The following is a 13,093-nucleotide window of genomic DNA, read 5'->3' on the forward strand; positions in this document are numbered from 1 at the left end:
TAAACTGTCAGATTAACCTGAAGAATTATCCAGAATACAGGACAGAGAAAAATAACCCAAACATATAAGAGACCAGAAAGATAAAATGAGAAGAATTAACCTATTTCTAGTCAGTTTCAGAAAGATAAATTGTGATCTCACCTCTTGCCTAAACTACCACAATCACCTCCAGATAAGAAGACTTGCCTAGATATTCTTCATCTCCAATCTGATCTCTACACTGATCTCAGTGTAGATATCTAATGATAATTCTCTACTCAAATTCTTCCCATTGGCCTAGATTACTTTTAATTTAAAAAAAAAAAAAGGTTAATTTCCTGACAAATCTACTTTACGAGCTGGCCCTGGCAATGATGCTGGCCAACCTCTAACTCCCCAAACATACCAGGGGTTCTCATCCTCCTGCTGTGACAACTTCCTTGTTCAGTCTGCAATGTCATGCTCATCCTCTAAGCGTCAGATGCCATCTTCTTTCTGATAGTATCTTAAACAAACAAACAAAATTCCCCAGCAGGCCTGCCCCAATCAAGCAAAGACACCTCAGGGCTCTGCCCCCCTCAGAAACTCTGACCGACCAACCAGAATAGACAGAAACATCTTCCTCCGCCTCCAGAACACAGTTAAAGGATCACAACAGCAGGGAGAGGGCTGAATCCAGAAGAAGGCTGCGGAGAAGCTGCAGGACCTCGTTTTGCCCTGGCTGGCCCTCCCTGGCTTCCTGACTCGGCACGGGGCGGGTCCCCACTTCCACTGCGGAGCCCGCTCTGGTTCCAAAAGGAGCACAGCTGCCCTCCTGTGCATATGGGAGCGTATATATCCAGCCCAATCTGCCTGGTGGTGGCCCGAGGGACTTGTTAACTCACGACTTGCCCTGCCCAGAGAAGCCAGTTCACAGAGCTCTGTGAGACAGCGGCCAAGCCTTGCTGCCGGGGCAAGAGACTACTGGCTCTAGGGCGTCCGGTACGGGGCCTGGCACTGTGTGGACATGGTTTCCTAGGGAAAGCGACCAGGGGAGTTCCTAGGGCCACCTGCAATGTCCAAGACAAGAGGCATGAATGAGCAGAAAGGACCAGGGAGGTCCCTAGGCTTTGATCTCATGCTATTCTCTAAACCGATTAGGAGAATAAGCCCTGAGGGAGAGCACTTTGCACAGTTCAGCCTGCAAAGACTGGGAAAGGTGTTTTTTCCTTCCTTCCTTTTTTTTCCTGTGACCTTCTGGTGCTCAAATAAAGCACCATCGTAACTGCCTGGACCCAAGCCTAAGGAACAAGGCTGCAGAGTCTCAGTTCCAGTGATGACATATTAAAATGACAAAATGTGTGAGTTTCGACAAAAGATTACAGAACATACAGAGAAGTAGGAAGTGATGACCCAGGCAACAGAGAAGACTAAATAATTAGAAATCATCAATGAGGAGGATCAGATCTGCGACATTCCAGACATAGACTGTTAAAAAAATGGTCCTAACTATGCTCAAAGAACTAAAGGAAAATTTGCACAAAGAACTGAAGGACTGGTATTTTCTTTGAGTTCATCTGTCATTTTCCTGACTTTCAAAAGAGAGAGGGAAATTATGAAAAGGAACCAGAGATGGCCACAGAAACAGAGATGTAAAATTTCCTTAGGGGATCAGTATCATATTGTAGCTGGCAGAAGAACCAGCGAACCTGAAGGCAAGACAATTGAAATCGTTCATTCTGAGGAGCAGAAAGAGGAAAGAATGAAGAAAAGTGAACAGAGCCTGAGCAACCTTTAGGGCATCATAAGCTTACCATACCAATAAATGTATCGTGGGAGTCTCAGGAGAAGAGAAAGAGAAAGGGCAGGGAGTATATTCAAACAAACAGTGGCTGAAAACTTCCCAAATTTACAAAAGACATGAACATACACATTGAAGGCACTCAACACACTCCAAATGGGATAAACCCAAATAGACCCATACCACACCGCATTGTAATAAAACTGTCCTTCCAATGGGATCTGTTTTAGTTGGCCAAAAGGCTGCCAATGCAAAGCACAGGAACTTTATAAAGGGGATTTATTTGGGGTAAAAGCCTACAGTTCCAAGGCCGTGAAAAGTCAAACTAAGGCACCATCAGAAATGCTTTCTCATCCAAACTCAGCTTCCACATGGTGAAGATGGCCGCCAGTCTCTGCTGAGGTCTCTGCCTCCCCTGCCAGAATCTACCTGCTCTCAGAGTCCAGCTCCCGGAGCTCAGCTGTCAGCTATCAAGCATAGGGCTTGTCTCTTCTTGAGCTGCTCCATGGGCCCAGCCTCTTGGGACTTTGTGCATAAGTGATTCTCTAGTCCTCTCTCACATGGCAGGACCCAATATGGTGACTTCCTTTTTCTCTGTATCTGTGTGTCTCTCTGTATCTCTGTTTTTATCAGATCCAGCAAGAGGGCGGACTCTCAACATGAATCACATCCCACTGACATAGTCCAATCAAAAGCCCCAAATAAATCTTTATCAAGTAATCTAATCAAAGTCCCCTCCACTAAATTTAGTGCAATCAAAGGGTATCATAACGACAGGAACAGATTAGTTTAAAAACATAATTTTTCTCTTTTTGGGATTCATAAAATAATTTCAAACTGCCATAGGATCTAAAAGGCAAATGCATAAAATGTAATGATAAATCAATGGTTTTGGACTCATAAAACACAAATATGTAATTTGTGACAAGAACTACATAAATGTGGGGGGCAGAAGAAAATGGGAACATAGTTTATGTGTGCTATTGAAGTTGTTAGTTTGGAATCAAATTAAATGAGATTGTTACAGATTTAGGATGTTAAGGATGTTTAGGGTGTTAAATAGAGAATATGCAAGCTCATAGAGACAGCAGGATACAGGTTACTGGGGTGGGGGCAAGGGTAGTGGAGAGATAATGCATAATGGTGTAGGGGTTCTATTTGGGGAGATGGGAAAATTTTAGGATGGTGAGTGTACTGCAAACTGTGAATGTGATTTATCTCACTGACTGGTATGTTTGGGAGGGCTTGGGATAGAAATATTTATATATGTTTCCACAATTAAACAGAGAAGAAGAAAGAAGGTGAAACCAAAGGGATAATGACAAATAAATACAATATATGATACTGAATGGGATCTAATAATGATGGAGGAAAAGGCCCAAAAGGACATTATTGGGACCTATGAAAAAAATGGAATATAAAATATAAGCTTTATATCAACATTAAATTTCTTGAAATTGATACGTACATTTAAAGTGATTACATAAGTGAATAGCCTTGTTTTTAATAAATGCACAATGAAGTATTATGTGTTCAAAAAGTATGATGTGGGAAGCGGACTTGGCCCAATGGATAGGGCGTCCGTCTACCACATGGGAGGTCCATGGTTCAAACCCCGGGCCTCCTTGACCTGTGTGCAGCTGGCCCATGCGCAGTGCTAATGCGTGCAAGGAGTGCCCTGCCACACAGGGGTGTCCCCTGCGTAGGGGAGCCCCACGCACAAGGAGTGTGCCCCAGAAGGAGAGCCACCCAGCGCAAAAGAAAGTGCAGCCTGCCCAAGAATGGCGCTGTACACAAGGAGAGCTGACACAACAAGATGATGCAACAAAAAGAAACACAGATTCCCAGTGCCTCTGATAAGGATAGAAGCAGTCACAGAAGAAGACTCAGAGAATGGACATAGAGAACAGACAACTGGGGGCTGGGGGAGTGGAGAGAGGGGAGAGAAATAAATAAATAAAATTTTTTTTTTTTTTAAAGTATGATGTGTGCAACCAGCTCTAAAATGTTCAGAATACAGATTTCCATAGATAGATATAGATAGCTGGATAAACAGATAATGGATGGATAGATAAGGATATAGAAAGAATGACACAGCAAAGGTGGCAACAAGCTAAAATAAAGGGATCTGGGTACTTGAGGAATGGGGATATGGTGGAGTTCTCTGTATAGGGTTGTTTTTATAACTTTCCTATAAATTCGAAAATACTTTATAATAAAAAGCTAGAAAAAAATTCTCCGGAACTTAAGCATTATGTCATATAATCCCACTGTACTCTGAATATACTTTCTGGAGAGCAATTTACTTTCTATATCGTAAATGTTTTAGAATGTTTATTAATTAGACTGTAATGCCATGATGAAGGGACCATATTTTTCATCTTTATATTTTTAATGCATAGAGTGAAAACTACATTTTCACACAGAAAGATCCGTAATATACTTAGTGAAGATAATGATAAAATAAGTGAATTGTTTGCATTACTTCATTTAACTATCACAACCTATGAAGTAGGAACTACTATTAAATCCATTTTATTAATGAGGAGCCTGGACTCAGGGAGGTTACGTTATTCACCCAAGGTTGTAACAGAGTTGATTCCACGGGCAGCACGACTTCACAGTCTCTGCTCTTACTTGTCTTCTTTATATGAATTCAATAATTTTGATGAGATGGGACTTTCCATACTTTTATGATGAAATTTTTTTAAGGAAAAAAAATTATGATGATAAAATACCACTCCTTGGGTTGGAAAGTGCTACACCTTGAATTTAAGGTGAACCTGAAGCCCATTTCAATTCCTCTCAATCACTGATATAGATTTAAGTTGTCCTGGACTACCGGTGTCCTTAGCCACCTGCCAGGAAGAACACTAAATCCTCTCGGAAGGAAGATACATCATCCTAGGCCTCAATTTATTTCTGCATTACAACTATACGTGGAAGGCAATACAACAATGTGACTGAAAACCAAGGAAAACAATAGACAATGGAAACAGAACCACAGGGGCTCAAGTAATGGAATAAACAGACACAAACTTTAGAATAATTCTGCTTTCTATACTCAAACATATAAAAACAAGAGAGAATTTTAGCAACATATTTCAAAAAAGTATAAAGAAATTCTAGAATTACAAAATATAACTAGAATTAAGAAATTAGTGGATGGCTTTAATAGTGGTTTATTTAGACAAAGCTGTATAGAGAATTGGCAAATTGAAATAGAAATTAGAAGAAAATTTCAGAATGAAGCCTGGGAGACAAAAAGTTGAAAACTACAGAAAAAGAGTAAGAGACATAAAATATAGATACAGTGAAAAGATCAACACGTTTAACTGGAGTTCCAGAAAAAGAGATAGGAAATGGAGTAGATATAATATTTGAAGAGATAGATAATAGCTGAGACTTTTCTAAATCTGATGAAAGACACCAAGCCACAGATTCAAGAAGCTCTATGACTCCTAATCTTAAACAGAAAGAAAAAAACTCTTAGGTACAACATAGTAAAATATGAGCAACAAAGACAAAGAAAAAACTCATAAAAGCAACTAGAGAAAAAACAATATTATTTTTAAAAGAATGACAATTAGAAACATAGCTGATTTCTTGGTAAAAACCAGAATACAGAACGACATCTTCAAAGTGCTGAAAAAATTCTATACCCAGTGAAAATATCCCTCAAAAATAAAGATGAAATAAAGACATTTTCAAAAATATAAAATGGAGAGATTATGTTACTAGCAAATTCCAAAAAAAAAATTCTAAAGGGTCTTCTTCAGGTAGGAGAAAGATGATTCCAGATGGGAGCTTAGAGATGTAGGATGGAATGAAGACCAACTATAAAGTTAAATATGTGGGTAAATCTCAATTAATACTGACTGCATAAAATAATGTTTTGTAGAGACTAGAATATATAGAGAACTAATATACAGGACAACAATAGCATATATACTGAAAGAGACTTAATGGACTTTAAGTGTTCTAAGGTCATGCAATTGCCTGGGAGGAGGTTAAAGTGTTCATTTATATTGGAATTTGTTAAGCTATGGATGCTTGTTTTACCCTGCAGACAAAACAGGGTCTCTCAAAATGTGGTCCATGGATAAGTGCAAACTGTTATCAACGTTGTAGAATGAGAATAGGAACTTGCAGCAAAATGTAATCAAATACATTACTAGCCACCACTGCTGGGTCCAGTGTTTGTTTTTAGGAGGTACTGGGGGTCAAACTTAGGACCTCATACTCAGAAGCGAGAAGCAGATGCTCAACCACTTGAGCTCCATCGCTCCTCAGCGTTTTTCGCTGTTGTTGTTTTTGTACACAGACTTTCTCCATGAAGGAAACGGTGTGTTGATTTACACTGTGGAGTAAGCTCCTTATTTTTTTGTGGTCTGGGAGTTCCCAAGAACAAAATTCAAACAATCAAATGCCATGAACAAAAAAGGAAGTTGGACAACCCTATAAATACATCTAAATATAAAAGTAAGCTTAAATAAATGGGAGAATTAAGTTACAGAACTGAATGTAAAAATAAGAAATACTGAGACTGTAGATACAACAAACATTAGGAGGAGTCAATAAGGCAGGTAGGCTGATTTCCTCCTTAGTGAGAGTGGAAGCAGTATGGGTACCATTCAAAGCAGACTGAGTAATAATAGGGGTTTAAGCATAAGATAACATCTAAAAATTAAAAACTATAATAGCAGAGCAGATGCAGCTCAAGTAATTGAGCGTCTGCTTCCCATGTACAAGCTCCCTGGTTTGATCACTGGTAACTCCTAAAAACAAAAAACAAACAAATGAAAAAACCTACTCTCACTGGGGAGCGGATGTAGCTCAGTGTTTGAGCACCTGCTTCCCATGTGTGAGGTCCTGGGTTCAGTCTCTGGTACCTTCCAAAAATAAACCCCCTCCCCAAAAAGACCCAATAATAATAATAATATTCTAACAACTACTATTAATACATTCAATCTGAATCCTGTGGTGGAGGGGAAAGATAGGAGAAAGGAGAAATATAAATGTACTAATTTATTCTCCCCTCAAAATCAATAGGCATTGTCTACAGTAATACCTCAAGAAACAAAATATTAAATGTTATTTAAAATTTAAAAGATAACCAATTAAAGAATTATAGACTACGAATTTTCCAAATTAATCAGAAAATTAGCATAGCAGTGAACAGCCAGAAAAGACAAAACAAAAACTTTGCTTAAGTTTCAGGATTGGGGTAGGAAGTAGGTTAAAATGTATTATAAGATATGTTAAAAAGTCCTAAGGAAAAAAAAACAATCAGGGAAGGGGAATAAGGAATGCACATGTGGTCACGTGTGTGTGTCTGGGAGTGGGGAATGCCTTACTACAGTGACACAGGGGTCACGATTAAATGGCGGGGAGAGAGAAGCTTCACAGAGCAAATTCAAGGCAAAGGAAGTAAGTGCCAGAGCCGGAGCTGGGAACATACTTGGCATATTTACGAATATGGAGTGGAATATAATAACCGAGGTATCACGTAGCAGCAAATGAGATCAGAAAGATAGTGAATGGTGGGCCAGAACACAGAGCCTTGTAGACCATTGCAAGAACTTTGGCTTTCACTCACAATACCATACACTTTCGTTCCAAGGGCCAGAGAACATTAAAAAGAGAAAAAAGAAACACACCATATAACGGCTCACAAGGGAAATCTAATACGATACAAAAAAGAAGCAACAGCTCAACTCATGTTCTCTGATCACAAGGTAATAAAAGTAAAATTTCATAGCAAAAGAAATCCTCATCACCTGTGACAATAAAAACTTTCTAATGTAGTTCTCTGGTGAAAGAGCAAATTAAAACAAATTTCAAGGAAAACGGGGTAACCACAGATACAGAGGAAAATAAAGTGATTCCAAATAATTTTAAGAACATGAGTGAAATGGAGGCTATTCTAAGAAAACATAAAATACCAAACTAACCTCAAGGGAGATAGAAATCCTAAACAGACTGATTACCAAAGAAGAAATAGAGAAGTCTATCTAAGAGGTACCCTTCAGTAACTACCAAATTGCATTTTGAAAATAAGATACTTGTTTATCTTTCTCTTTAAATAAATAATGAAAGAATCCGTCTCAAAACAAAATAAATAAAAATCAATAATAAAACCCTCCTAACAGTCAACATGAAACTTTCTAAGTAGAGATGAGTTGAGGATTCCCTAGTCTAATTCCACACGTCCATGACAAAGACAACCCGAAGAGGTAAACTGTTGCATAACTCATTATAGCCCAGGTAAAAGTTCACGATTTACCTACCGAATCGGCTGCTAAATGGTTATTGGAGTTGGTGAACTCTGATACCAGCTCATCAGCTACTTCATTGTAGGATGTTGTTCCTTTCCGCTGAACTTTCTCACACACTTTCATTGAAAAATGTCTCAAGCCTTTTCCATTTTTATCTCCTTTTTTGCTTCGTTTACTGGAAGAGAAGAAAAAGTCTTTGCATTCCATTTATACTTAAAGACTTCTTTTACAAAACTCTACAAAATTATACAAGCATTTCATTTTTGCCTAAAGTGATAAAATTTAAAATTAGAGATGAAGAAATGTTTTTAAACCAGAAGCTAGAGTACTTTAATATGTACACCATCCATTCATTTAAAAAATATTTATGACCACTTACTTATTATGTGCCAGGCATTATTACAGATAGATCAGTGAGAGAAAAAACACACACCCTGGCCTTGCAAGTGTACACTCTAGACAATAATTATCTTTTTGTATTCTAGGCATATTACAGTTTTTCCCCCTAAATTTAAAAGTATCACTATTCTCAGTTTCATTTATCTAATCAGTTTTTAATCGTATGTCACTGGTCTTAGTATTTGGTCTAAACCTTCAATTATTTCATGTTTGTTTAATGACTCTGGGTAGGGGCCTGAACAGGCCTTCTGTGTGGGGCATGACTCACTCCCCAACAGAGGGCAAGAGGGAGAGAAGGAAAGAGTGAGGAAGACAGAGAGAAGACGGGAGAGCAGAGGGGAACTTACACATTGCAGAAGACATACCGATTTTTTAAAATCCTGATTCGAACAAACTGTAAACACACTGGGATGGCTTGAAGCTTTTTGTGGCTCCAGGGAAAGATCACGGTCTTGAAGCTGCCCCGTTTCTGTGAGGGTGGGACTTCCGACTGGCTTACTGAGCCTGCACGACCCGCGTGGAGCCCTTTACCAAGGGGGACTAAAGGCAGCAGACACACAGAAACCCGGGCGGGGACAGAGAAGCCCCCAGAGGCTGCAGGGCCCTGGAGGCTGGAGGCGGGATCAGCAGAGAGAGGTCAGAGGAGGACCCAGAGAGGCTCAGAGAGCAGGCCCGGGGAGAGGAGGCAAGAGGGCCAGGGGAGGGACCAGCCGCGCGCGGGGTCATCCCCAGCTGAGCCCGGGGAGAAAGTGAGCCCCGAGGAGGCAGACACCACTGTGCCTCCGCCGCCGAGCCACGTGGCAGGGGTCAGGGTCGCCAGCAGCCGGCCTTCAGTGAGACGGCATCTCTGAGGACGCCTTAAAATGGGCACTTTCATGGCTTCAGAACCGTAAGCTTTTAACCAAATAAGTTCCCATTTTAAAGGCCAACACAGAGGGGTGCGGGGTGGGGGGAGGGGGGCATATGGGAACCTCCTCCATTTTTTTTAATTCATGTTTTAAAAATATTACATTTAAAAAATATGAGGTCCCCAATATCCCCCACCCCCATCCTCCTCCATTTTTTAATGTAACATTTTGTGTGATCTATGTATCATTTAAAAATAAATTTAAAATATATATATTTTTAAAAGCCAGGGCATTTTTGGTACATTGCTCCCAGCAGCTTTTAGCAAACACACACACACACACACATTTTGGGGGATTCTGGGAGGAGAGCAGCAGCACAGTTCCCAGACTCTCCAAATCCTCACACACACCCACAAAAAAAACACAGAGCAAGTAGATAGCAAAACCAAAATCCCCTTGAGAACATTTACAGCAAAACTAGATAACCCGTTATCCCCGTTCCACTAGAGTAAAACTGCCCTGCCCGTAGCCAAAAGGCCCGCATGGTAGTATCTTTGGAAAGAAAAAGAAGTGCTCAATGAGGTAGCTTCAAGAGTAGGATAACAGGAAGAGGTTACTTGAAAGCAGGTCAATTTGAGAGCAGCTGTTGAAATAGCGAGGGGCTTTTAAGTACTGAAGAGGCTAGAACAATCAAGCCCGTGTAACTCTCAAAACTGAGAAAGCGACAAATAATGGAGGTAGGCAGATAGTTACTATTACACATAGTAAGACTATGAAAAGATAAAAATCAAAGCAAGGGAATACAATAACTATTAAATGCTTTAATTCAAGAAAATGTTCATGACATTAAAAAAGATTCAAAACTACCAATTGAAGCACATACATAATAATATCAACCCAGAATGACAAATACCAAAATATTCTAGGAAAATCAGACTTCAAAGACAAAGAATCCTTTGGGCATCTAGGTGAAAAGAACACCAGATTTTTCAACATATTAGATTTTTCATCAGCAATGTGTACACCAGAAGAAAATAAATAATATGTTTAAGGAATTGAAATAAAATGAGTCAAGGGTTTTGTATCTAGCAAAACGGATCTAATTCAAATAGGAGACACAAACTCAGGAAATTCACATAAGCCTATACCAAGGAAAGCATTAGAGAGAACAAACTTCAGACAAACAAAATTAGGAAGATACTGACCTAAAGCCTGGTGGTATTAAATATACAGTTTACCTACAGAGATAAGACTAAATAAGAGGGAAGAGTACAGTACATAACGGCTATATGTTCCAACAATGTAGATAAATGTAATTATTTTTAAAAGAGAAGAAATGGGCAAGCATATGCAAAATTTAAAAAAAATGTTTTCAGTGATAACTAAGTACTAGTAGATGAGTATCATTTGGGACTACTGAGGATGTAATGTGGGATAAAGCCAATCAGTAATTACCATGTATACTAATTCTATCATTCCTTTCATCCTGTATGTCCTTGAAAGCCAGGATTCTCAGAGTGGAAGAAAGGGAATTGGGATGTAATAAAGAAGAGGTTAAGTAAGATTTTGAAATGGAAGTACCCATGCTATCTTTAAATATGTGTGTATCTTAGCTCTGTCATTTAAAGGGACTAGAAAAAATGACCAACACAGTAGGAATGAATATCCTGAGCCCCAAAATTGAGTTTGACATAAAATTCTCACTAAAGTAAAGGCTTCTTAGAGAAATGGCTGATTTCAGGTCTAGCACAGGAAATGTTTAAGATGAATTTGCAACATCCTTTGTAATACCAAATAATGAAGCTATCAAAGACTCTAAAAGAACTTGGCCAGAAGATTGTCTCACTGACCAAAGGTGGGATAATTTAAGCTTCAATAGTGATGATAATTGTAATGTATGATATCTATTAGGTATGATTAAATGTGTATGATATTTTAAAAAGGGAAGACCTGATCACCTTTGGAGAAAGACAGGAAAAACGTCATTAGTTTCAAAACTGGTCAATAAAGGGAAGGGATCAATAGTTATTCTGAAATCTTTAAAGAAGAAAAAAAAAAGAGTTATTCTGTCTTTCCTGGGAAATGGACTTGGCCCAGTGGTTAGGGCGTCCGCCTACCACATGGGAGGTCCACGGTTCAAACCCCGGGCCTCCTGACCCGTGTGGAGCTGGCCCATGTGCAGTGCTGATGTGCGCAAGGAGTGCCCTGCCACGCAGGGGTGTCCCACGTGTAGGGGAGCCCCACGCACAAGGAGTGCGCCCCGTAAGGAGAGCCGCCCAGTGCGAAAGAAAGTGCAGCCTGCCCAGGAATGGCGCTGCACACATGGAGAACTGACACAGCAAGATGACACAACAAAAAGAAACACAGATTCCCAGTGCCGCTGATAAGGATAGAAGCAGTCACAGAAGAACACACAGCAAATGGACACAGAGAGCAGACAATGGGGGTTGGGGAAGGGGAAAGAAATAAATAAAAAATAAATCTTAAAAAAAAAAGAGTTATTCTGTCTTTCATATATAAACTGTGCCTCCAGATAATCATATAGTAGATGGCGGAAAGTGTCTTTATAGAAAAGTAGTCCAAGTGAAAAATGAAAAGGAAATGACATTATTAGAATAGTGTCATTTGTAACCAAGAGAGTTAGTACATAAACATCAGTGGTGTTCACATCATAGAGAGAGAATTAAACTTTACATGCCTCTTAACGGAAGAACAAACCACCACTTCCATTCTTGCCAAAAGGATCAAACATCACTCTGATCAAGCCTCAGGAACTTACTGTCAAACATCAGGAAAGACAGAGGACAGAGGACATGTTGAGCTGCACTTGAGTATGCAATCAGAAAAAAACCCAGTTTGTGGAAAACTCTACAGGTCAAAGAGCCAAGTTTTTTCAAAAGATAAAGTAAATGGAAAAGAATGGGACAGAGGAAAATCTATATATTAGAAGAGATTTAAAAGACATATCAGGGAAGCGGATGTGGCTCAAGTGATAGAGCATCAGCCCACCACATAAGGGGTCCAGGGTTCAAACCCAGGGCCTCCTGGCCTGTGTGGTGAGCTGGCCCACACACAGTGCGGCTGTGCGCAAGGAGTGCCCTGCCACGCAGGGGTGTCCCCCGTGTAGGGGAGCCCCACAAGGAGTGCGCCCCATTAAGGAGAGCCACCCTGCGTGAAAAAAGTGCAGCCTGCACAGGAGTGGCGCTGCACACACGGAGAGCTGACACAGCAAGATGACGCAACAACAAAAAAAGAGACACAGATTCCTGGTGCAGCCGAGAATGCAAGCAGACACAGAAGAACACACAGCAAATGGACACAAGAGAGCAGATAGTGGGAGGTGGGGGGGTGGGTTAAATAATAAAATAAATCTTTAAAAAAATAAAATAAAAGACATCAACTTTTTAAATGTAGGGTCTACAGCTGCACATTTGGGTGATAAAAATATTTTAAACTGCAAGAAAGTCACCACTAGAAAAGTCAAGATAGTGATTACTTAGGAGAGGGGTGGAGTTATGATTGGGATGGGACTCAGGTCTTCTAAGGTTCTACCTCTTCAGCTGGTGATACTATAAGAGAGCTTACCTTAGAAAAATTCATTAGTCATAATTTTGTTTTTTGGCAATTTTCTGTATTTTATTTTACAAACAAAAATTAAAGCAAACAAACAACACTTGTGATCCCTGAGACAACTGGAAATTTGAACACACTGGATATGTGAAATAAGGTGTTATTGTTAATTTCCTTAGGTATGATAACGATATTGTATATTTTAAAAAAGGAGTCTTTAGATATAAATATTGAGCTAT

At 39.7% G+C, this 13,093-nt stretch overlaps 1 protein-coding gene across 8 annotated transcripts in view; it reads right to left on the bottom strand.

Moving 5' to 3' along the window:
• TFDP2 (transcription factor Dp-2) overlaps positions 1-13,093 on the bottom strand; it is a 291,147-nt gene that overhangs the window by 26,102 nt on the left and 251,952 nt on the right. For all 8 annotated transcript variants that reach the window (XM_023588985.2, XM_058295097.2, XM_058295098.2 and 5 more), the window contains one exon: positions 8,050-8,212. In XM_023588985.2, the coding sequence (XP_023444753.1) occupies positions 8,050-8,212 (163 nt within the window). The remainder of the gene's footprint in view (positions 1-8,049; positions 8,213-13,093) is intronic.

Source organism: Dasypus novemcinctus, chromosome 4, assembly GCF_030445035.2.
Source record: "Dasypus novemcinctus isolate mDasNov1 chromosome 4, mDasNov1.1.hap2, whole genome shotgun sequence".
Lineage (NCBI taxonomy): Eukaryota > Metazoa > Chordata > Mammalia > Cingulata > Dasypodidae > Dasypus > Dasypus novemcinctus.